The sequence below is a fragment of the Lagenorhynchus albirostris genome, chromosome 5 (assembly GCF_949774975.1).
Source record: "Lagenorhynchus albirostris chromosome 5, mLagAlb1.1, whole genome shotgun sequence".
Classification (NCBI taxonomy): Eukaryota; Metazoa; Chordata; class Mammalia; order Artiodactyla; family Delphinidae; genus Lagenorhynchus; species Lagenorhynchus albirostris.
Genome location: NC_083099.1, coordinates 80,303,507 through 80,329,488, shown reverse-complemented (window position 1 = coordinate 80,329,488; position 25,982 = coordinate 80,303,507). Strand labels below are relative to the sequence as shown.

At 44.8% G+C, this 25,982-nt stretch overlaps 1 protein-coding gene and 1 long non-coding RNA gene across 2 annotated transcripts in view; one reads left to right on the top strand and one right to left on the bottom strand.

Moving 5' to 3' along the window:
• Positions 1-17,776, top strand: part of ARHGAP31 (Rho GTPase activating protein 31) — a 109,711-nt gene extending 91,935 nt beyond the window's left edge. The window contains exons 9-12 of the mRNA XM_060150560.1: positions 1,328-1,390; positions 3,222-3,794; positions 10,637-10,914; positions 14,057-17,776. Of these exons, the coding sequence (XP_060006543.1) occupies positions 1,328-1,390; positions 3,222-3,794; positions 10,637-10,914; positions 14,057-16,495 (3,353 nt within the window). The 3' untranslated portion in view covers positions 16,496-17,776. The remainder of the gene's footprint in view (positions 1-1,327; positions 1,391-3,221; positions 3,795-10,636; positions 10,915-14,056) is intronic.
• Positions 615-25,726, bottom strand: LOC132521190 (uncharacterized). The gene is made up of 3 exons (XR_009540761.1): positions 25,368-25,726; positions 23,687-23,791; positions 615-821 (listed from the first exon to the last, which is right to left on the bottom strand). It is a non-coding gene; the product is annotated as an uncharacterized LOC132521190 (long non-coding RNA).
• Positions 25,727-25,982: the final 256 nt, after the last annotated feature.

The window sequence follows — 25,982 nt, the reverse complement described above, 5'->3', positions numbered from 1 at the left end:
AGGTTTTGGGTGAACGTTGCTGTGTCCTTCCAGAGCCCAGTTGGACCCAGGCAGAGAGAAGCCCAGAGCCTGGGATGCCAAGGGGCTAATTCAGAGCCTCTCAGAAGGAGCAGGGTTTGGAGCAAGAAGGAAAAAAGGATCTTTAAAAGGGGGACAAAGCAAGTGTGAGTTAGGGCACGATTTGGGTTAGGGCCAACACTGAGTGCTTCTTTTAGAACCGTCTCCTGAGTTTACCCTTGTTGCTGAGCCCTAGTTTATCTTGAATAACATCAACAACAATAAACAATAGTTACTTCTTCTTGAGCATTTATTCTAGGTTAATGCAACCTATTTTATATGCACTACTCATTTCATCCTCACAACAGCTCTACTGTTCCTCCTTTTCATGCCAAAAAACTGAAGTTTCAAAAAGGTAAGTTGCTTCTCTGAGGTCACACAGCCCAAAAGTGGGAGAATTGGGATTCAAAGCCAGATCTGCCTGGATCCAGAGTTACCTTAAAGCCACAAGTCCTGGGGCTCCCGGTCAGCTTCTAAATTGCCCTCTCTCCCCTCCTAGCAAGTTTGCCCTGGAAGCCTTCCTGAAAAGACATGATGATGTTTGTGAAAGTGCCTAAGCCTGTGCCTGAAATAATAAGTTTTTATTTATTTAAACCATAATCTTCTGAAAACCTACTTGGGTGGCTTCACAAAGATGCACAGCATCCACCAGGCACACAGCAGGTGCTCAAAAAAGGTTCGTTTGGTTGGGATCTGCTCCAGGGTGAGGCTGGTGGGTGAGAGCACTGGGGGAGCAACCAGGCTGCAGACATCAAGGAGCAGAGCTGCACGTGGAGAAAGGTGACACATGGGAGAAAGGGAGAAGAGTACCCTTGGGCTCTCTCTCACCTGTTGTACCAAATTCCTGGGTGTTGAGCGATGTGGCTGCAGCCGAGAATTCTGCTCTCTGGCCTAGTCACATAGGAGGGGTTGCCTAGAGCCCCATGGATTCTACTCCATGGATGAATCGTTGAGCCTTTTCTGTACAATAAAATCGGGTTCAGGACTCCTCATTTGCTAATAGCTATGTGACAAAATTGTAACTTACCTTTATCTGTAAAATGTTAATAAACCTTTGATCTACAAATGCCCTCTTTTTATAAGGTCAGTCCCACCAAGAAAGTAGGAACATCGAAGGTGGAGTGGGGAATGTTTTCCAAAGGGGAATATTATAAATACTTGAAAAACTTTCCTAAAGAAATTTCTCTTTTGTACTTACAGCCTGACCTATTGTTCTAAACACTTTCTCTGAACAAGCATTCATCAGGGATATTTTTTCTTTTGTCCTTAGTGGAAAAGGCTACTATCCGACCAGCTAAAAGCATGGACTCGCTGTGCTCAGTGCCCGTGGAAGGTGAGATTTTTCAGTTGGATTTGGAACTGGGGATTACAACTGGGAGACTGGCGCTCCCACACCAGACTTGCCTTCCTAAACCGCAGACCCTGCTCAGCTCCAGTCATGGCCACACACAATCCCCCAGGCCCAGATCCCTCCCTGACTTTCCGGAACTCAAGGGGCGCACACAGCCCTTGCAGTAACCTCCCCTACTCCACAGCTGGAGACAGCAGCCTCCTTGCATTCAATCCTGAGCCAGGTAAAGGGTCAACACCTGAAAACTAAGGCAGAAGAGGCTCCCCCTGGGGCATAAAGAAGAGTTTTGAATTTAGGTGTTTCCGTAGGCATTAGCTTCATTGTGTTTGTCAAGTCATGATTTTGAGTTGGTAGAGTCATTCATTCCTTCATTCATCAATAAACACTGACAGGCACCAGCCTGGCACTTAGCTGGTCATTGCTGGTTGGAGCAGATGTACATACAGTTGCATGCCAGGTTACACCCATCACCAAAGCGGCACCTCACCATGTTAGTTCTTACAGCTCCAGCCTTAAGGGCTGACTTGCCTGTAGCCCCTGCTTCTGTTTTTGTTAAGCAGCCAACAAGCACTGCTACAACTGGCAATACACAGGGCTTCCCTAGCAGCAGACTGTTTAAACTCCCCCATGATTGTACCATGACTTTCGAATCCCTTTAATACAAGGTATGTTGCTCTTTGATAAATGAGGCAGCCTGAAACAAAACAGAAAATCTTTAGAACAACTTTCAAAAAATAATACTAAACTTGTAAAATATTCAATGAGATCTTTTTAAGCTGCCTCAATCCTTTTAGCATTTTCTCACCTTTATATTCATCAATTTGCTTGGTTTTGAGACCTCTTGGGAGCAGTTCTTGCCCAGTTTGGCAGGATTTAATATTTCAAAAGCTAAAAAACAAAACAAAAAAGACACTAAAAGCTAGGTCACCACTTCCGTGGGCATTGGGCAGGTTATCTAACCTCTCAAGTCTCAGTTTCCTCATGTGTTAAGGGAGATAATTACACTTCTCCTACAGAGTGGTTCCTAAGAATTTTAAACCTAATGTTACCTAAGATGTAGCACTTAGTGCCTAGTTGGGAATTATTTTCCAGATCCCTGGCAATTCAGTTGTTGTCTCCCAGCTTATTTATTTCACGCACAGATTTTTTTCTCTTCTTTGCCTTCACTTCTAAGTCAGTCAGGAACTCACTCTTCACAACTGTGCTTTCTAACATTTAGTTAATTTACATTTCTAGTTTCTCATCCTCTGAATCAGCAGGAGGAAGCCTGGGAAAAGGCAAAAAGGTCTAGCTGAGAACAGCATTTGTTTCCTTGCTGGGAAATCAAACCCCTGTTTGGGTCCATCTGCCAGAGAAGACTTAAAACAATAAGTTTTAAAGTTTTAAAATGAAACAAGATTCTGTTATTTTGGCCTTTTTATCTTCATTCTGAGCAAACATCATTCTGTCATCTCCCACCTTCTTTTTATTTTTTCATGATCTACATCTAATGCTTGGTGGATGACTGCTCTGTTCAGCAATTTCAGCAGTGTCTGTCTTTTGGAAACTACTCTACCTGCAAAGTTTAAAACAGATACATATGATACAACAAAATGGTTCTATCAGGGCATTATGACAAGATTCTGTGCACATAGGGAGAGGTTTCCTCTTGTCAACCAAATGGTATGTACCTGTCTTTATTAGGATAGCTATGCCCTTATTATCATAATATGCCTTTCCAATATTCAAGTATTGTGTGCCTGCCCTTACTGGAAGGCTGCTCGGTGATGTGTGTGCTCAGGCTGCTGACCACGTTTGTTTGCTTTTTCACTAGGGAAAGAAACCAAAGGAAATTTCAGTCGAACAGTCACCACTGGTGGATTTTTCATTCCAGCAGCGAAAATGCACTCGACTAGCACTGGCAGCTCATGTGACCTCAGCAAGCAAGAGGGCGAATGGGGCCAGGAGGGGATGCCGGCGGGGGCCGAGGGGGGCTTTGACGTGAGCAGCGACCGAAGCCAGCTGCAGGGCGCTCAGGCCCGGGCCCCGCCTGAGCAGCTGAAGGTGTTCCGACCCATCGAGGATCCCGAGAGCGAGCAAACAGCCCCGAAGATGCTGGGTATGTTCTACACCTCAAACGACAGCCCCAGCAAATCGGTCTTTACCAGCAGCCTCTTCCAGATGGAGCCCTCTCCCCGTCACCAGCGCAAGGCCCTGAACATCTCCAAGCCCTTTGCTGTGTCCGTGCCACTCCGTGTGTCAGCCGTCATCAGCACCAACAGCACCCCATGCAGAACCCCCCCAAAGGAGCTACAGTCTCTTTCCAGCCTGGAAGAGTTTTCTCTCCAGGGCTCAGAGAGTGGAGATTGGCCTGAAGAGAAGCCACTGGGAGTTGAGACTTCTACAGGTAAAGTAAGGGAGAGGGTCTCTTTCCATTGCAAGAGAGGAAAAACCAGACTTAAACAGAGTTTTCAGGGCAATGTAGTGAAGTGGTTAAGACTGCGGGCTCTGGAGCCAGACTGCCTGGTACAAGTATAGGCTCAGCCATTTTGCTGTACAATCTTCAGCAAGTTAACACAACCACTCCATGCTTCAGCTTCTTGATCTGTACAATAGGGATAATGTTAGTATTAAGTTGTGAATATTAAATTAGTTAATAGATGTAAAGCTATCAGAACAGGGTCTAATACACAGCAAGTACTCAGTAAATGTAAGGCAGGAGGGAAAACTCACAGAATGGAATGCAGAGCTGGAACTGGGGACTCAACTCTTCCAGACACAGTCCACCCATCCCACATTTCTACCTCACATCTGCAGAGAACACGGCTAGTGGCCCTAGCGGTGAGAAAGAGCATCCTCCTCCCAATTTCCTTTAAAAAAAAAAACACAGGAGGACTCTGTGTTTGGGCCTGCTTGGGCCACATGCCCAGCCTTGGACCAGTCACTGTTGCCAGACTAATAGGATTCTAAGATTGGCCAAGCGAGAGTCCCTGGGCCGTCTCTGGAGTGAGAACCAACAACCAACTGTGAGCCACACAAAAGGGAAGTAATGAGAACCTCAGAGGAAAGGATGGCTGAGAGACAAACCAATAAATGCTCATTGTGGTTTAAGAATATTTCTATTTCAATTAATATTAGCTAAACCCATGCACCTATAGTCACCTAATCTATGACAAAGGAGGCAAGAATATACAATGGAGAAAGACAGTCTCTTCAAGAAGTGGTGCTGGGAAAACTAGACAGCTACATGTAAAAAAGAATGAAATTAGAACACACCCCAACACCATACACAAAAATAAAAATTAATATAAGCTAGCTTTTTCTGATCACCTATCATGGTGTCAGGCACTGTCCTAAGTGTTCTACATGTATTATTGCATTTCTTCTCACCACAACTCCATGAGGTATAGGTAGTTACTTTTATCCCCATTTGCTTAGAGAGGAATCTGTTAACTTGCCCGAGGACTCATGGCAAGGAAGTGTAAAAGCCAGGATTTTAATCCAGATTTTTAAAAATCCATGCTTTTAAGCATTCTGCCATGATACCTCGCGTGTTTGCTATGGGCTGTAGAGTTAAAACGATTGTTAGGATGCAATCCCTTCCCCCAGCAAGCTCCAAACTAGGAAGGGAAACTGAAACTCTGCACCCACCTGCAGCACAGGGTCAGCTTGTGGAAGTAGCCTAACACCCCCCTTGGACTTTTTTTTTTTTTTTAAGTATAGTTGATTTACAATGTTGTGTTAATTTCTGCTGTACAGCAAAGTGATTCAGTTATACACATATATATACACACACACATTTTTTTTTATATTCTTTTCCATTTGGTTTATCACAGGAAATTGAATATAGTTCTCTGTGCTATACAGTAGGCCCTTGTTGTTATCCATCCTATATATCATAGCTTACATCTACTAAACCTAAGCTCCCGCTCCATCCCTCCCCCAACCCCTCCCCCTTGGCCACCCCAAGTCTGTTCTCTGTGTCTGTGAGTCTGTTTCTGTTTTTGTAGATTAAGTTCATTTGTGTCATATTTTAGATTCCACATATAAGTGATATCGTATGGTATTTGTCTTTCTCTTTCTGACTTCCTTCACTTAGTATGACAATCTCTAGTTGCATCCATGTTGCTGCAAATGGCATTATTTTGTGTTTTTTTTATGGCCGAGTAGTATTCCATTGTATATATGTACCACATCTTCTTTATCCATTCATCTGTCGATGGACATTTAGGTTGTTTCCATGTCTTGGCTATTGTAAATGGTGCTGCTATGGACGTAGGGGTGCGTGTATCTTTTTGAATTAGAGTTTTGTCTGAATATGTGCTCCTTTGGGCTTTTTGAATGAGGGAGAGTGTAAGTACCCAAAGTATCATGAAAGGGGTGTTCAGAAAGGAGTTCAGTGGCATCTAAAAGAAGCAGCCCTCTCAGGAGGATTCCAGGAACACTTCTCAGAAGTGGTGACATTTGGGCCTTCATAAATGGGTAGGACTTCCGAATGCAGAAAAGATGGAAAAGGGCATTATGGGCTGAGAGGTGCTGACTGTTGTGAGAAGTGTATAGATTTTGGACCCCAGCTGGGCAGATTCAGATCCGAGCTTCACCATTTTGGGGCAGTGTGACAGCTGGTTGATATCTCTGAGCCTGTTTCTCTTCTGCAAAGCAGGGATGGCTCCTATCTCAAGGGCTGGGATGAGGTCCGCATGGGAAAATATTCACAAAATGCCTGCTCAGGGTGTGGTCCTCAGAAGATGCTCAGTGAACATCAGTCCCTTTCCCCTCCCCCTTCCCTTCAGGATGGGGCAAAAGAGGAGCAAAAACGTAGGGGGATTAAGTGATGCCCTGTCTGGAGAATGCTCCATGGGCTGCTGCGGGTGGAACAGAGTGAGGGTTAGAAGAGGAAGCGCAGCCTTTGACGAAAAAGTGTTTCCAAAGGCTTTTATGTGATTGGCTGTCCTTTCCAAAAGAGAGGGTCCCCAAGCCCCAAGGGGTCTTTGGCAGACAGTCTGTTACTTTTTTTCCCTCTCTCCTTCCTTCTCTCGGTAATTCAGAATACCCAATCTGTATCAAATTGGTCTTGGAAAGACACTGATGGAGACTCCAGTCTGCTTCCCTGACTGTGATTAGTGGCAGCCAGGGCAGAACAAGGGACCCTGTAGGAGGCAGCCACGTGGATCTAGGACCAATGGCCAGAGGGAGATGCCAAAAGTTTCAGCGACAGCGGAGGGCCCCTCACCTTTCTCTCTGATGGAATTAGGTTCACGTAGGTTACTTATCTTCTTCCATAATTATTCCAAATGAAGAACTTCACCTTCCTTAATAAATTATTTTTTTCTTTCTTTTGTACGGTAGCAATAGATAAAAGAAATAGAATTAAAGAAAATTTTCCAGGTTACCTGATTTAAATTTTTAGTCACTCTGCTCAAACCCGTTCTTCTACTTTTGGCTAAACTAGGCAAAATTCCAGTGCAGCCCAAAAAGTAAGAGATACCAAGTAAGTATTGCATTATAACTAAAGTGTTGAAAGTTAGATCATTGATCGCTTTGAATGAAAAAAAAAAAGGATTATTCAATTAGTCATAGTAATTAATTATCTGACTTCTATGTGATTCAAGACTACGTCTTGGTAACCTCCATCCTTGGGTTGGGGGACGGGGTGGGGGAAAGGACCACAAACTGGATCCTTCTAAAAGGGCTGACTTACAAGCTACAACTAACGCTCTCTGGGTCCCCTTCTAGAAATGCTTATTAGAGGGAGGTCAGAGTAACCATATAAATTTAAGGAGGCCTGATCAATCAAACTCCAGAATTACCCTAAGAGATATTAGGAGTTGCCTCATTCTTCTTCTGAGGAATGTACAAAAGAACTCTTTTAAATAGTTATATTTTAGTGCATCTGAAACAGGAGTCTACCTACAAAAATATGTTTTGCCTATCTCATAAACCCATGGTTCTGTTAGTTAAGGTACAGGCCAAGCTGCTGTCACATAGAGAACAAAACACAGTGGCTCAAACAAGATGGGAGTTGATTTCTATCTTGCATACCAGAGGTAGGTGGATGCGCTCGGGGAGATGCTCTGGGGTCCCAGGTCCCTTCAGCCGTCCCCAGGGGTGTTGTTCCTGCCTGTGTGGTCAAAGTGAGCACAACAACCCCCACCATCACATTCCTGCCTGTGGGAAGGGGGCCAGGGGAGGCGCCCAAGCAGCTTCCACTTAAGGGTGGACCCAGAGGTTGCACCCATCACTTCCACCTCCATCCCATCTGCCATAACTCACACGGCCATGCTGACCTTCAAGGGAGGCTGAGAAGCATCGCTGGCTGGATGGCCAGGTACCTAGCGAAACCTGAGCGGCAGGGAAGGTTCTATTTCAAAATGAGGAAGAGAATGGATACTAGGGGACGTTAGGAGTCTCTGTCTCCATGGTCACCCACTTCATGCATAAAGCATCCCATGCTGGGAACCTGACAATGCCCTTCCCTTCTGAGCTACAGAGACTCTTTTATAGCTTACAAGTATCCAGCAACCATATATATTGGACTCCTAGGCCCTTAGAAGATAGTTTCTAGACATAGATGCTGCCTCTGTCCTGAGGAACTTAACCCAGGGATGGGCACCACATACAAGTGAAAAGAAAATGGTAACCTGATGGCTTGGCACCGCACGGGTTATTACAGTGAGTGCTGCAGGAAGTGGAGGGAAGGAGAGCGTGGTCTGGGGAGGCTCCAAAAGAGGTGTTATTAGGTTAGCGTCTTGAAGACTGGGTTAGAGTCGAGTCTCAGGGAGGACCAGAGCAGGGGGGTATAAGGCCTGTCAGGGGTAGCAGGTCTGCTCAGTGTCACGCAGGGGAGTGGAGAAGAGAGAATGTGTGGCTGAGCCAGAGTGAGGAGGGCTTTGAGCAGGACAGTGAGTGATCTGAACAAGCTCACATGTCATGCAGACCCTTCCTCCACTCCTCACTTTAAGAGTCCACAGTCAATGAATGGAAGACCCTGAGCTTTACAAAAAGAGACACTGGCAAACATCCAACTAAGAGTTCGTAGTAAAATGGGAAAAAAATATTAAAAAAAAAAATCACTGACGCATTACCCTTTTACCCAGAAGTTTCACTTCCAAGAATTTATTCTAAATAAATAGCTGCACAAGTACAAAATGTGTATGCACATCACGGCATTATTTGTAATAGCAAAAAACAGGAAACAATCCAAATGTCCACCTTTAGGAGATGGATTGAATAACTAAGGTGCATCACTCACAGTTGAGTCCCATGGAGTCCATAGTTTTGTAGGCCCGGCACCATTTCCTCAAACTCTTGTTCATCTGCGGGGGACAGTTTGCACACGGAAGGCACTGTATCTGAAGTGTCTGCCTTGTGTTTCTGGTTTTCTGCCTCGGGGCTTTTTCTGAAGGGAGGAACTCACCCAGCCCTTGCTCAGGAAAGCCCAGAAGTATATGGAGAGTTAACTGAGGCAGCTCTCACCCAATAGGAGATGGGAGTCAGGGGATTAATGCCCCAGCCGTACACCCTTCGGTGGAATAACTATGGGGCACATTCCTCGTGGTTCTTCAGAGGGTCACCAGGGACTGAGTTCTGGTTGCTCACTGTGGTAACCACTTATTGATTTTTCCTCCATCACTGTCTCACCTCCTCACTCCTGCTTCCTGGGACCACCTTTCAAATAAGCGACTGCTGCCAGGACCTTGGCTCAGGCTCTACTTTGAGAGGAACTCAAAGTAGCCCACATCCTAAAGAACAGTTAACCTACTTATATTACTAATATGGCATAGATTTCAAGATATATTCTTAAGTGAAAAAAAATGCAAAACATGGAATAGTATAAATCACAGGCTATAATTTGTGTAATAAAGGTGGGGAATAAAAAATATATGGTACAAGTATCTGCTTATATATGCAAAAATGAACTATGGCAGAATAAACCAGAAACTGGTAAAAATGGTTGTCCATAGGAGACAGTGGGGGTGTGGAACAGAATGGAAGCAACAGGGATGAAAGCAAAACTTTTCTGAGACCACTTTTTTATATAATTTTAACTTTTCAACTCTGTAGTTGTTTTACATATTCAAAAATTAAGTTAAATTTCAAAAAACAAGCCTGCTAAGTGACGGGCAGAGGAAAATAGCACTTTGTCAGTTCTGAAGCATTATTAGTTCTGACATCAGGATGCTACTACTGGGTCTGATTTTAAAGCCAGCACTGTGGTCAGAGGCCTTAAGTCACCAGCATAACTAGAGGCAATGAGAAGAGTTCATTCTCAATCAGTAAACTTTTCTGAGCTTCTACTGTATGTCTGACACTGTACTAAGTGCTTTGCCTCTCTAATCTACTTTATCCTCACAACAGCCCTGTAATATATTATTATATATTATTATGCCATTGTATCAAGGTTACAAGATTCACTGAGGAACTAGCATTTGAACTCAGGTTTCGTTAATTCCAATGTAAACAATAATAATATCACTGAGGATCTGCTATGTAACAAGCACTGTGCTAAGTACTGAGTATACATTGTGGAAACAGCCTTATACAGTGAGATAGGACCTTCTTCAGGCAAGGCAGTAGGGGCCAAACATGAAGTCTGCCTCCCTCTCTAGTGTCTTGGTAGATGTTTAAGATCAGAGCTTAATCACTTTAGATATAAAGATATATCCAAACTGATGTGCAGATCACCCCTGGGAAGAGTCACACGGGAAGCTGCAATCATAATCATAATACATCTTTGTAGCTTGGTGTAAATCACAGGTTTCTGTGACCTTAGGCAACAGGCAAAAGATTGGATTAGCGCCAGCTTTCTCAACCTCAACACTATTGACATTTTGGACTGGGTAATCCTTGTGGGGGGCGGTCTTATGCTTTGTAGCATATTTAGAAGCATTCCTGGCTTCTACCCGCTAGATGCTCGTAGCCACTCCCCCCCACCCGGTTGTGAGAGCCAAAAGTGTCTCCAGACATTGCCAAATGTCCCCTGGAGAGGGGAGGGGCAAACGGTTGCCAATCGAAAACCACTGGACTAGATGATCTTCAAGGTCCCTCCCATCTCCAACAGTCTGAGACTCTGGGATCAGAGGACAGATCATTGGTAGGAGGAAAGGGTAAAGAATGTGAGGGAGCAGTGAGCTGGGAGAATTCCCTCCATCCATGTGACACAGAACTAGTCTGGGACAAAGACTGTGTGGGAAACAGCCTCTCTTGAATGGAGTCTCCTTCCACTGATAACTCTCATCCTCATTGCAGCATCTGTACCTAAGAAGGCAGCACTTGAGAATATTAAGCCAGGACCAGATGCAGTGAGAGCACTGGAATGCAGCAAAGGCCTTCCCCAGGAGCCAGGCGGCCAACCGGAGAAGAAAACCTCAGAACACTCCCTAGGCTCTCGACATTCAAGTGAATTAGAGAAGAAGTTGGATGCAGAGAAGGCGGTGGAGGAGGGTGGAGAGACTGGCCAGGTGGAATCCAGCGCTCTGCAGGAGAGCCCTGGGGCCAGAGGTGAAGCAGTGTTTCTCCATGAGATGGTAAGGTGGACTCACTGCCTGGTCCAGCTAAAGTTTTTTGTTGCTGTTGTTTGTTTGAAGAACCAGTTTCTGCCAAGGGGACTTTACGGCACAGCCTTCTAATCAGGTCTGGGATTTTTTTGCAGTGAACTTGTCAGGGATCCTATGGTGATACGAAGTAACCATCCAGCTCAGATTCCCTCGGACCGACTCAACTCTATAAATATTTCTGACCTGAAGTCACCATAAACCAGTAACATGTCCTGGGAATGTAATGACATTCAATCCCGGAAGCAGTGCAAAATCTGCTTCTCGTGTCCTGGTCCCAAACGTGATGACCATTCATGGGGGCCAGCTCTCTTCTTCCAGACATCCTGGATGGACAGTTGTCTATGTTTATTTGTAAAAATCTTCTGTAAGATTTTCAGGATCTACTCCTTCCTCCTATGGCTCTGGAGAACTTAAAACATGATGCCAGAGCGTACTAAACCTTTTCCACTTTTTAGAGGTGGGATTCTCCAAGGTCTTTTGCGGGGGAGATATCCTTGCTCAAGATGAAGTCGTGAGGAGGTTTTCCAGGGACATCCAGGGAGGAGTCTTACATTTGAGAAATAGCTCTGTGACCTGGAGGAGCATGCCAAAGGGGAAAAGAAAACTTTGCCTTTTAACTTGCTTCCAGGAACTTGGTTTCTGGGACACGCACAAAAGGCTTGTGGACTGGGAGTTAGGGCAGTGCAGGCACACCACAGTGGCCTCCGGAGGGCTGAATAAGGGCTCCTGTAAGGTGTGTTTGTATTTATAGAAGGAGAAGGTTGCAAAGAGTATTATGGGGATTGAATCTGGGGAGGGATCAAGTATGAATGACATTGCTTTGAGAAGCAGATGAAGTTAATGCTAGAAGGAGAACCAGGCTGGATTCATGGAAACAAGTAAAAGCGGCAATTCATTCATTCATTTAAAAACGTGTTAAACGCCTATTTTGTGTCAGACACTCTGATGAGCACTGGGATCACTGCAGTGTACAAGACGGTCACCATCACTGTCTTCTTGGAGCTGACAGCTTAGTAGGTGAAAGGTCATTAGCCAAGTCTTTTCTAGGGTGATATGGAAGTATGAGTTCTGTGGGAGCATATAACAGGGGGATGCAACCTAGTCAGAGGGAGGAGGGGGTCACAAGGGTCAGGGAAGCCTTCTCTGAAGAATAGATATTTAGATTGAGAACTTAGCTAGGAGAACGGGGTAGGGAGCAGAGTAGGAAGGGAGAGACTCTCAGGCAGAAAGCGTAAGATGTGCCATGAATTTGAAATGGGAAAGAGCATGAAACATTCAAGGAATAAGAACAAGGCTGGAGAACGGGAACGTGGACTAGAGCAAGTGCGGCTCAGAGCAAAGCAGAAGCCACGTCAGGCAGGGTTGCTTGGAAGGGATTTGGAGCTTAACCTAAGGGCAAAGGAAACTCTTCTGATTTGCTCCGAATTTTACCTTTTAAAGGTCACTCTATTCTGTGAGGAGAATGGCTTGGAGAAGGGCAAGACAGGAGGCAGGGATGGCAATTAGAAGGCTAGTCTGTGGCAGACCAGGGGAGAAAAGATGGTGGCTTAGACTAGAGTGGGGGAACTGGGGATAGAAATGGAAGGCTTTCAGAGCTATTTGGAAGGTCAAGTGAATAGGACTTGGTGAAGGATTGGATAAGGACTGAGGGAGAAGGAAGAATCAAGGACAACCCATGAGTTTCTCATCTGAGCGAAACATGCACTATGGTCCACTTAACTGAAGTGGCAGACTGGCGGTGGAGGGGAGTTTAGATGTTCATTTATTCATTTAAATGTATTGTTTCTTAGTAAGAGATCAATAATGTAGGAGCTGCAGAGAGTAAAGAGATGCCTCTGACCTGAAGGAGGGCACAGTCTAGTAGGCAAAATAGAAATGTACACAGATAAATGCAGTACAGTAGAATTAGATCTCAAAAATACCCCTGCCTTCTGACCAAGTAATCCTACTCCCGGACAGTTATCAGAAGGAAATAAAAGAAAACAATGAACCCACTCAAATTCACAGACCCCTTATTGAGCAGTTACTCACAGTATACCAGGCATCATTTGGCCTTGAGGAATCAAAGATGGATGAACACAGTTCCTGATGGAGGAACTCACAGTCCATTGGGAAAGATAAGACAAGCGTCCAATTAACTGTAATGTGAAATGACATGTGATCAGAGCCAGGGGAGAAGTGATGTCAGGTGGGTAGCATGTCAGACTTCCCAGAAGGGCCGTCCGCCCCTCAGGATAGAAATGCCTCCCCAAACTGCTTCTCCTCGGGACAGAATTAGGCCTTGAGATAAGAAGCAAAAGGAACTGAAATTTGCTTCCCTGGCCCTGACCAGGCCTCCCTTCATCCCTTTCCTTTCTGCAGCTGTGGGCTTTGTGTAGGGAAAGGGAGGAGCCGAGGAGGACAGAGAGAAGCTGGACTTGAGGGGAGACAAGGACAACAAATAAGATGGCGCAGGAAGCACCCATCTCAGTTAACAGTGGTTATCTGTGGGGAATTGGGGGTATATCATTTTGCTATTTTTCATCCTTCTTTCTTTTCATATGTATCAAATCTTTTTTTCCATGTGGAGTATGTATTTCTTTGGTAATAAGAGGGGAAAGCTATTTTTATTTATTTGGAAAGCAGGTGTCAGGACAAGAGTTACCATTTCATTCCACTGGGAGACTCTCATTCTTGTGAGCCATCGGGTCAACCTGAGGTTATATGAGATCAGGGGTTGGTTTGTTTTATTAGGGCAACAGTGCACAGGGCTTAAGTGCTTATGTTCTGGGGCACACTGAGCTGGAATTCAGTCTTGGTCTGCTGCTGTGTGGCTTTGGTAAAATGTTGAATCTATTTGAACACAGTTCTCCTCATCTCTAAAATGGGAGTAATTACAGTAGTAGTTCTCTTTTACGGTTCTTGGGGAAATTAAGAAAATACAGTTAATGATGTGGCACACGGTAAGCATGAATAAACAGCCACAGTTATTACTAACACTGTATCCTTTGTGTGCTGAGGTTAGCGCCGCCAGGCACTGCTCCAGTCCCTAGACGCTCCCTGGGAAACAGTGCGGATGTCCGCGCCGAGAGAGTCTTTGGTTCTAAGTAATCAGTTTCTTGATGTTTTTCAGGATGAAGATGATCTGGCCAACGCCCTGATCTGGCCTGAGATTCAACAAGAGCTGAAAATTATTGAATCTGAGGAGGAACTCTCCTCCTTGCCCCCACCTGCTCTAAAGACCGGCGCGACTCAGCCTATTCTTGAGTCTAGTCCAGGGCCTTTTGCTTCCCCGGAGCCTCCTGGGAGCCTGCCTTGTGGCTCCGCCCCAGCTCCAGTTTCCGCCCCTCTGGAGGAGTGGACTAAGGATCCAACCAATCAGAGCACACAGGGCACTTCCGCAGCAGCCAATAGAGAGAAGCCGGAGACAACCAGCATCCTCCATAGATCCGAGCCTGAAAAGGGCCAGCGCCCAGACCCTGCCAGCCTGACTCCTCTGGAAATGGTTCCATTTGAGAAGTCTCCTCCACAAGCAGCAGCGGAGGTGGGGGGCCCAGGGAATCTGTCTCCTCTGCTCCTGCCTGTTTCTCCTCCTCCTCCAACTCCTTTGGAGGAGGCGCCTCCAGTCCAGCTATTGAAGGGTGCCCCTGAGAGAGAAGACTCATCTGGGAATTTGAGAACAAACCCGTATATAGATCAGCTGAAGTCCAAAGGCAGCCCTGGGATTCCCAGTCTTTGTCAGGGAGAGGAGGCCTCTTCAGAACAAAGTGAAAAGCAAAATTCAAAGAATGCTGCTTCTGAGGGCAAAGGCTCTAGCTTTCCAAGCTCAACCAGGGAGGTTGAGATTTCTCCACAAGGAGAGGAGGATGCAGCCCACTTAGTACAGGAGCCCTCAGACTGTGATGAAGATGACACTGTGACAGACATTGCCCAGCATGGTCTGGAGATGGTGGAGCCCTGGGAGGAGCCCCAGTGGGTGACAAGTCCCCTGCACTCACCCACCCTTAAAGATGTACAAGAGGCCCAGATGCAGGGCCCCCAGGGCCACCGGTTGGAGAAGAGGCTTTCCCACAGGCCCAGCCTTCGCCAGAGCCATTCTCTAGATGGCAAAACCACGGTTAAGAGCCAGTGGACTCTTGAGGGTTCCTCCTCCAGCAGCTGTGCTAATCTTGAAGCAGAGAGGAATTCCAACCCTCTGCAGCCCTTGGCACCCAGGAGCGAGATTACTGGATGGGATGAGAAAGCCATGAGGTCCTTTCAAGAGTTCTCTGGCCTGAAAAGGACAGAGGTTCCTCACAACCAGAAGGGACCAGGTGGTTTGCAGCCCAAATCAGCAGAATCCAGCCCTGTCAGTCTAGCAGAGGGAAAGGAACTGGGGACACACCTGGGGCCACACAACCCTCAAATTGAGCAAGGTAGTGATCCTGGGCCAGAAAACAGCAAGGAGAATTCACCGGGTGTGCAAGACAGCACCTCACCTGGAGAGCATCCCCCAAAGTTACAGCTGAAGAGCACTGAATGTGGGCCCCTAAAGGGGAAAAATAGGCCTTCTTCTCTCAACTTGGACTCTGCCATTCCCATCACTGACCTCTTCCGGTTTGAGAATGTGGCCTCATTTGGTTCACCTGGAATGCAGCTCTCTGAGCCAGGAGACCCAAAGATCACATGGATGACCTCATCTCACTGTAAAGTAGACCCCTGGAGGGTTTACTCCCAGGACTCTCAGGACCTGGACATTGTTGCTCATGCCCTGACGGGCCGCCGTAACTCAGCTCCTGTGAGTGTGTCAGCTGTGAGAACCTCCTTCATGGTCAAAATGTGCCAGGCCAGGGCAGTCCCAGTCATTCCACCCAAGATTCAGTACACCCAGATCCCACAGCCCCTGCCCTCTCAGAGCTCAGAGGAGAGTGGGGCTCAGCCCCTGGAGAGGAACCAAGAGGAACCCGGCTCAACTGGTGGAACCTCTCAGAAACTTGCCCAAGATGCTTCTCTCTCCTCCTTGGAAAGCCCAAAGGAAGAGAAACCAAAGCAAGATACAGGAGCCATTGAGTCCTTGCCAGTGGATGCCACTGCATCTCACATGTGCGAGGGATCCACCCTTTCTCCAGAACCAGGGTTAGTTAACCTGCTCTCCACTCAGGATGCAGTAGTGCAATGTAGAAAGCGCACATCAGAGACAGAGCCATCTGGGGACAACCTTCTTTCTTCAAAAATAGAGCGACCATCAGGGGGTTCTAAGCCTTTCCACAGGTCAAGACCAGGAAGACCTCAGAGCCTAATCTTATTCAGTCCTCCTTTTCCCATCATGGACCACCCACCCCCCTCATCTACAGTGACAGATTCCAAGGTCCTGCTGTCCCCTATCAGAAGTCCCACCCAGACAATTTCCCCTGGCCTTCTTTGTGGGGAGTTGGCAGAAAACACATGGGTCACACCAGAAGGGGTTACACTTAGGAATAAAATGACCATCCCTAAGAATGGCCAGAGACTGGAGACCTCAACAAGCTGTTTTTACCAGCCCCAGCGGAGATCAGTGATTCTGGATGGCAGAAATGGGAGGCAAATAGAATGACATCAGTTCATCTGCTGGTGTCTGAGAAAATGTCATGATTCATCTGGAAGTTATTACAGCGGCAACTTGCCTTTATTCCAGGCAGAGGTTATCCAAGTTCGGGCTTATTTTGGCCTCTTCTCTTTCTTCAGCCTTTTGACCATTTATTAAGTAGGCCATTTGCCAGGAGAGAGGTCAAGGGAAGGACCAAGAGATGACATTTAAATAAGCCTATTTGAGCAGGCAGGGAAAAGTCAGGTTAGGGGAAAGGATGAAATGCTGGCCTCCAGTGATATTTGGGGCTATAAGTTGCATCACTCCCCCATTGCCATTATCTAGTACTGTTGAGAGCTGGATGTGATGTCTTTTGAAAGAAAGAGAAATCCTTTGCCTGTGTTGGAAAATGTTGCTATTGAGGTTTGAAGGCCTCCTATTTACTTCATGCTTTTTAATGCTCTTTAAAGCATGTGTTCTTTTAGACCAGTTTTCTGATAAGCTTTGTAAAAGTGTACTATCCAGAGTAGAAGCAGGTTTGGAAATGCAAACTAACGTACACTTAGACATCCAGGTGGGTGAATATAGCCGTGCTTTCCCTGGAATCCCTGCAGATCTATCCCAGATGGCTCCATATACCAGCATAGAAAATCAGACTCTATACTCAAGAGCAAACTCTGAGACTGGCACAATCCAAGAAGACTTTCCGGCTCTGGCTTTTATTAATTTGGGACTCCAGCTGCCATGATCCTGCCCTGTGATTTATAAATCCAGTAGTCGGGCAGGGTGGGGGCTGAGCTGAGGGTTACCTCAGTGAAATGTGCTAAATCTTCATTTAGTATGAGATAGTGATCTGCTCTCCTTCCAATATCAGAGTTCACGAACAGATTGTCATCAAAAAGGAAAGCCTCACACATAGGCAGAACTACCCTCCAAACGTTAAGTGTTTAATAAATTGGTGGGACTTTCACAGAAAACACCTCTAGCTCAGTTTCACTCTCCTTCCACACTAGGCTGGGACCAGAGTACCAGAGAGGATAAGCGGGGAGCCCTAGGAGGAGCGGGAAGAACCCTTGCAGGGTGGCCATCACTCCCGCTTGGTGAGAGCTGCCCTTCTTGAAAATGTATTTCATTTTAGCCAGTGGGTACCTTCCTTCCTCCCTCCCCCTCCATTGGTCAAGAGCAGATTTGAGACACCCCTCCCCCTTCCATAATTCCCTTCATCCAGCACCCACCCCAGGCACTCAAATTTGCTCTTCTCCTGTCTATATGCAAGCAGAAGCAATAAACCAATCTGATTTTATTTCAGTTATTTGGAACTTCAAATGGTTCTTTCCTTTTCAGCTGGAGAGAGGAAGGAGAATTAACATAACCTGCTGGCAGATTTTTGGTGCTCTTCCAAAAAGGGCTTCACAGGAGCCCTTCTCAATGCAAAACCCATCATGGTATCAACACTTTCAAACCTTCTAAGACAACTATCTTGTTTGAGAAACAAAGAAAGATAGGACCTATTTTTAGCTCTATGCACCTCTTCTCAGGTTCAAGGCTGGCTGAACTCTGTCCAGAAGCTCAATCGCTGCAGACATTTCTCTAAGACCTAGCAGTACCTCTGGGCAGACCTCACAACCAAGGCTGGCAATGGGCTGGGTAGGGGCTGAACTGAAGTTACTTCCTCCAGTGAGAAACTGGAAGCTGATGTCCTGCAACAGATACATATTCCTCTCTCCCTTCTCCCCTGAGAAGCCTTACAGAGAGTTTTGAAATCTTGTCCTATACCTTTTAAGCCAGTGTCTGTGACAGATAAATGGCAAGCCAGCTGACGAGTTCTGCTCTCAGAGGGCACTGAGTGAGCAAGGGGAGCAGTTAATAGGCCTTTGGTCAGTGGTTTTTGCATTGGGTGAGCAGACATTGGACCAACAGCCAAGGAGATGTAAACCCGTAAGAAAAGTCCTAAGGTATAGCATTTTTCCCCTAGGCAAGAAAGGTGAAGGAATATAGTGGTGCCAGATGAGGAAAGCCGTGTTTAGGAGATTTGAAAAGTACATTTCTGCCTTATCAGAAAATGTGGCAGACAGGCTTTATGTCAATATCAGTACACTGTGGTGTCTACATTTTGATAAAGACCATGTTCCAGTTAGGATGTGAGAGAGGGAGGGAACTGCACTTTGCTTCACCATCAGAACTCTGAGCCAAGTAATGAAATATTTAAACTATTTTATGATTATTTAAAATTTTTGTAACACTTAGAGGATATATTTTTATTTGAGGATAGACTGAGAAGCCACCATTTCCATAATAACAAGTGAGTTCAACTTGAGGCACCTATGTAGATTGATTAAATGACTGCCATGTTCCTTAGACTCTGACATCTTTCATTTGTAGCATCATCTTCAGAAGTGTGTGTGTGTGGATATCATCCACATGTCATCACACACACACAGTGTGTGTGACAACTGTCTGGAGATATTCCCTACTCTGAGCTTTCCCAGCCAATCAATCCCGAAGGCCTTGGAAGCTGACTCACCTTCTTGGTCAGTGTCCTGCTGCTGAAGTATGGACCTCTCCATAATCATAAACTTCCTGTGAGCTGGGGCTAGCCTGGCACTGACGAAATTCCATTCCATGACAAGGAAAACTCATTACATTTTCCCCTTGAAATTGTTCCCCCCAAATCTCCTGAGATTACCTATTTGGTCATCCACTTGGGACTGAAAAATGAACCCCCTGAGAATGGCTGGATGAAAACCAGACTGCCTGCTTCCATCTAGGGGAAGGAGAGAAGAGGTGCTGCTATTTATAGGAGGATCTACATGGTGCCCTAGAAAGGGCTACAGAAACAAATTCTCAAAAGGCACCTTCAAATAAACTATGAGTCATCAAAACGGGGGGGGGGGGCTGATTTTAAATCCTGAATTTAAAGTGAAATGCATGCATATTCTAATGTTTCCTTCAGTGTTAATGGTTGCCTAATAAGATAATAACCTATATTTATTGGCAAAATGGCCCTCCCAGGCCAACCTTTTTTTTTTTTTTTTTGCCAAAATGTACCAGGTAGAGGGAATTTAGTTTTTATTCTCTGCTTCAAATGGAATATGAAGGGTCCTGATCAAAAACCCCATTAAGACATTGTTAGCCTAATCTAAGCCCTAAAATTCAAAATATTGGCCAAGGCAAAATTCTGAATTCTGGGGAGATTAAAAATGTAAACATCATCCTCCTCAACAGACAATATTTATCAAGAGCTTAGTAATATTGCGCTGGGTACCTCAGAACTCTGAAATTCTTGAAGAGTCTAATGAAAAAGGGGAGAGGGATGGTAGCAAATGAAATAGCCTATAAGCCACCAGGAGCAAGATCTAGAACCATTAAGTTACCAAATGAAAGCAGCAGGGGAAAACAGGTAACAACTTAGCATCTTTTAATATGATTGCTAATAGTGTTCAAGTTACCTACTGACTTTAATCAAATTAAACACAATTACAAATCCAGTAGAAGGTACCAGGAAGACATTCAGGTGCTGAGAATTTTGCTTTGATCACTTAAAAACTTAGCGAGTGGTAACTAAGAATAAATAGTTCTGAGGTTTTGCATGGTCTTAATTAGTTTGGCTGTGAAGTCTTGTTGGATCTCGGCAAATGAGCCAGGTAACATCAGGGTTCCATACTCCCTGAGAGGGGGGGGTTTAGACACTTCCATCATCACAAAATGGGTTAACTCCTGTTGATGATGAACTCATAGGTCCAAGATAAATTGTTACTTTCATGTCTAATGTTTAGCACATGATAATCACATTTGCCTAAAGTTGGGTGGGTCAGTCGATTGTCTACACAGGTCTTGTGTTCTGCCTGAAGAGCTACTGGGAAACCTAAGATTCATTTGTCTGGGATTGGAATGGGAGAGGTTCAGGGTAGGTCCAATTCCCGCCAGGATTGATTAGGACTACATTCTACCATGACCTGTCCTATCTGATGACAACATGAATCTTGGGGTTAAATGTTGCCAGGAGTATGATTTCAGGCATTTCCAGCAGGAAGGTCAGTTCAAAATGTGGAATGACAAAGCATGTGTCCTCCTTTGTCAACACCTTTCCTAGCAAAGTTAGACCAGAAGAGGGAGCAAGCACCTTTCCAAGCATGGAGAGGAATGGGAGATGGTAGAAGGGTGATTGCTTAAGATCAGGGTAAGTCCATATAGGATAAAATTGGGGCCACCACTGATCAACTGGCACACATTTAGTAGCGTTGAAGTTCATGAGCAATGCAGGGATCACTTCTATGAGGATGAAGGAGGATGTAGTTACATATACGAAACCTATGAAATTCAGAGCCATGTGTTTTACTGGATGAATCACAATGCTTTGCATTAACTTAATGCCATAGTACTTCCTGGCTTATAATTCTGTAAGGTAAAGCACTTTCTCAAAGGAGTCTATTAGAAAGCCACGTGATTTCAGCTGTTTGTTGAGCTTGACAAATATGTTTCCAAAGATATAATCAAAATGTTTTTCTATTGATTAAAAAAGCATAAATATTAAACCTATCCTTAGAGACATTTAAGTGTAATTAAAAGATTGTTATCCTTTAAAAATGTACTCTAATAAATGATATAAAACATAATGCTCATGACGGCACTATGAACTAGAGGACATGGGATCAGCAAAATCAATAATAGGAAAAGTGGACTTTATGCATTCAGGCTCATTGTTCTACTTTGTTCTGTTTGATGTCATTTTTTATTACTTCAAGGTTTGGTCTCCTCACAGCACAAGTCCTGATCATTTGCTTCAGTAAAATTTTCTTGCTATTTTACATCTTAATAATTGTCAAATATTTGCAACTTCACTCTCTTACTGTTGCAATCATACATGTCACCCAATATACCCAGTATAAATCAATGGATGTTGTCATGAAAAATGAGAAGGAAAAAAAGCTATTACTTCTCAAAACTCCACAGCTTAAGGAGTTATGTGGGTCTACCTGCAAAGATGTGAACTCAATTTTTCTACTTCTTGAATTAGTCAGGGAGGACTGTTTTTTTCAGTGATTTTTGTTAATGGTGCTCTGAGGGAAAAACAAGTTTGCTATCGTGGCATATATTATCACAGAATGGGGCTGGGGGAGGGGAGAGAGGCACTCAATGAGCTGAAATGACAGGCCCTTAAAAAAACAATCATACAGCCTAGGCTCACAACTTGGTGATATTTGCAGTGAAAAATATTGTTGCCAAGGGTATTAAAATTCTAGCATTTCGGCAATATTCTATTTAGAACTTTACACCACTCAGGCCTGCTCTTGTTCCTTCATTGCTGCCATAAATGCCTTTTATCCTATATACTCCCAGATCCCCACACTTCTCTGTTTCTCTGAGTAAGCCTACCACTCTTCCCCCCTGCCAAACTGGCAACACACAGTTCCCCTCACTCCTAATCTTTCCTCCAGTTCCTCTAGAGTGCTTCTCTCCTTGAATCTCTTCACTGAACGTTGCCTCCACTTCTTAGAGTTCAGTAAAAGTTGACACTCACCTGAGGATGCTTCTTTCCCTGCCCATTTTCCCCACATTACACAGACTACAAAAAGCCCAGAAATTTTATCCAGTTTCCCACTCCTGCTTCTGCACCGTTTCTTCCCATCTCATGCAAAAATCTCATTACTGAAATTTATGGCATCCAGCGATTTTACCTTTTCTGTTCTTTGTGGCCATGATGTAGTCCGTGTGCCAGATTTCCCAGTTTTCGGCACCAGACTCTCTACCTCCTGTCCCATCGTCATCCTGGATGACTTCAACGTTCCTGAGGAAAACTCATCCTACACCCTTGCCACACTTGCTTACGGCTTTTGCCTCTACTGAATTTTGACCATCTGCTTCCAGGGGTACACAGCAGGCTGTTTCATAACCCAGAACTCTATGATCCTGAACTCCCATATTCTTCTCAGAACTCCTATCTTTGCTCCTTTATTCCTTCTACTTGCTCAAGATCACTAATGCCCGACCCAGCCCTGCTCTTTCTGATGGCCAGTACTCCACCAGACTTCATTCTTCTTCCCCAGCCTTTCCAGACCCCAAGGTGCATCATCTCAGCTATTCTCATAACTCCCTTGGCTACTAGTCCTTCAGCTATACCTGCTTGGCAAACCTCCAAACCAGGACCAGGACTCTTACCACCCATCTTACTACCCTTTTACTGTGTCTATTGAGTTAGACTACAGAAAATCGTAAAACCATGAAGAAAGCCTTTGTAAATTTATGGTTTACCACCTCAGCAGTGGCCTCATTCCCAAAACTCATAAAGGCTATTCCCCCTCCCAGATGGACCACTCCTTTGAAAACATAATTACTTCTTACTTAACAAGTTTATGCTATCAGATACATTGCCACTTCCCTTATTCATACGTGTGTCCCTAAACTCCTTTCTAACTCAGGAGAAGCGCTATTCCTCTTCCAAACGGCTCCTTCTTCCCAATTCACTACTCTGAACCAACTGCCACCCGAGCTCCACCCTCACTGCTTCATTAAACTTCTCTTACTAAAGTTACCAGTGGTCTCACAATCAAATCCAACAGTCAATTCTTAGTCTCCTGACTTACCTTTTATATTTGATACTGTAATCATTCCTTTCTTGAAACTCTAATTCACCTCATCTCTTGGACTTCCATTTCCTTAGTGTTGCTCATTTGAAAGCTTCCTCTTCCTCTGCCCTTAAATGTTGTTAGTCATCAGAATTCTGTCCTTCCTTTTTCACTGTACATACTTTCCCTACATTATCTTATTCATGTCCGTGGCTTTTTCTATCACACAGTGGTGACACCCCACCCCAACTTTTCCCATTTTCTCTTATATGGACTTTTTAAATAGTTGGCTAATTGGTCTCCCTGCCAATTCTCACATCCTCCCATTCTCCAAACCTATCCTACATATTGCTGCCAAAGTTGCCTAATACAGGATAGTGGTTCTCATCAAAATCCCCTGGAGTGTGTGTTCAAACAGACCTAGGTATTCATCCAGAGTTTCTGACTGTTAGGTTTGGGTTAGGGCTTGAAAATTCCCATTTCTAACAAGTTCCCAGTTAGGTGATGCCAATGCTGCTGGTCCAAAAATTACACTTCCAGAACCCTTGACCTGCAAACTCTTTGGGTCATCGTTAAGTCTTCGGCTTAAAATCTCTCATTAGATAGCTTCTGTCTACAAAAGTCCCCAGCCTTCTGTCCACTTAAGAATTACCTGAAGTACTTGTGAAAAGTATGTATTACTGGGCTTCACCCTCAAGATTCTGACTTAGTAGATCTGATGCAGTGCCCAAGGATCACTCCTTTGACAATCTGTGACCTACAAGATAATAAAAATCCAAACCACTTAATGTGGAACTCGAGTCCCTCTGTAATCTATTCCTTGCCTAGCTCTTTAGCATTATTGAACTATTAGTTAAAAACTTAGTGCAAGTCTATGCGAGTTTTTGCCTCTTCTGTTCCCACTGCATGAGCCCTCCCTCCCTCTCTCATCTCTGTGGTAAACTAGTGCTGCTTCAAAATGCATCATGTGTGTTACTGATGCAGTGAGGCATTCCCTGACACTGCAGCTCCAGCAAAGTTGATCATTTTCCTGCATTAATTCTGTCTCTTGCATATACTTCCTTGACTGAGCACATTTGTGTTACCATTATTTACTTTTTTGCCTTCTAGCAAATGCACTCTGAACATGAGTATCTCTGGCACTCAGCAGTATCTAGCACATAGTAATTGCTCAGTAAATAGAAATGAGAGGGGTGGTGTGGAGGTAACCGATAGGGAGGGGAGGGAAAGCAGCTTAGGGAATAAAACATGGAATCAGAGTAAACAGGATATTGAGAAACGTTTCCATCATGCTAATAATGCCTGTGAACTACCCTCCTCTACTCTGACACATTTACTCACCTTAAGCCACCCAGACAACTGGTCAAGCAACTTCTTTCCTTTTCCAGTATCCCAAGTTCACCTAACTGATCTTTTGCTATACCATTTTTTCCACATACCATTTCCCAATATTTAACAATTACAAAAAAAAGGCCATTCTTTAATGGGCATGCATCTCCCCCTATCACTAAACAAAGATGGTGTCCTTTATATCACATGATCCCTAAGTAATAGGATACACAGGTAACTAGTAATTCTTCTCTCCCCCATCTGAATGTGGCATCTACAAATGTCAGCTAAAATGAGTAGAAGCGTGATGAACTGAAGGGTTTTATCTCCCTGATGCTGTCATATCTGGAAGGAGAAGGGGGGCATTTTGCAATTCCTTTAGTCAAAATTAATTTTTATTTATTATATTCACTCATTTGTTTGGCCAGGTTGGCATCTGGTCCTCCTGTGCTACTTCTTTAGAATATGGCCAAGACAGGTCAAACCAGAAGGTGGAATCATGTCAGCTTTCAAAACTAGTCTATTGGGCTTCCCTGGTGGTGCAGTGGTTGAGAGTCCGCCTGCTGATGCGGGGACGCGGGTTCGTGCCCCGGTCTGGGAAGATCCCACATGCCACGGAGCAGCTGGGCCTGTGAGCCATGGCCGCTGAGCCTGCGTGTAAAGACTAGTCTATTATCTCTAATAATAGACTAGTCTATTATTAGCCCAGTTATCTGGGCTACTTTTCAATGACAGAACCAGTCTGGGGCCATCGTGATGAGACATCTTTATGCCCAGGCCACCCATTTTGCTCTTAGCTGTCAAGTAATCTCACCAAAATATTAGTCAAAAGAAGCATATCTTCAAGACCCTAAGGAAAGAATATTGAGATGGCAGCTCTCCCACCTTCCCCCACTCAAGAACCACCATATTTAGGCTGAACCACTTTACAAAAACAACCAACACACTGGTTATCTTGTTATTTTTCCAATGTACCAAAATTATTCCCACCTGAGGGCACTCACTTTGCTGTTACTGTAACATGGAATTCTCCTCAGTCTTGCTTCATTTGATCTTTGCTCAGAAATCATCTCCTCGAAGATGCCTTCTAGGGACTTCCCTGGTGGCACAGTGGTTAAGAATCCGCCTGCCAATGCAGGGGATACGGGTTCGAGCCCTGGTCCAGGAAGATCCCACATGCCGTGGAGCAATTAAGCCCATGCACCACACTGCTGAGCCTGCACTCTAGAGCCCGCGAGCCACAACTACTGAAGCCCGCATGCCTAGAGCCCGTGCTCCGCAACAAGAGAAGCCACTGCAATGAGAAGCCCGCGCACCGCAGCGAAGAGTAGCCCCCACTCGCCGCAACTAGAGAAAACCCAGGCGCAGCAACGAAGACCCAGCGCAGCCATAAATAAATAAATAAATAAATTTATTTTAAAAAAAAAGATGCCTTCTAGCAATGCCATTCCTAGCACTTTCTATTTCCTTGATCTGTTTTTAATTTTTGCTTTACCACACCTATTGCTACTACCAGGAGACATTAAATTATATGTTTGTTTACAGCATATTTTGCAACCCCCGCCCCCCACATGGTAAGCTCTTGAGGTAGGGCCTTTGCTTTTCTCACTCACTGCTAT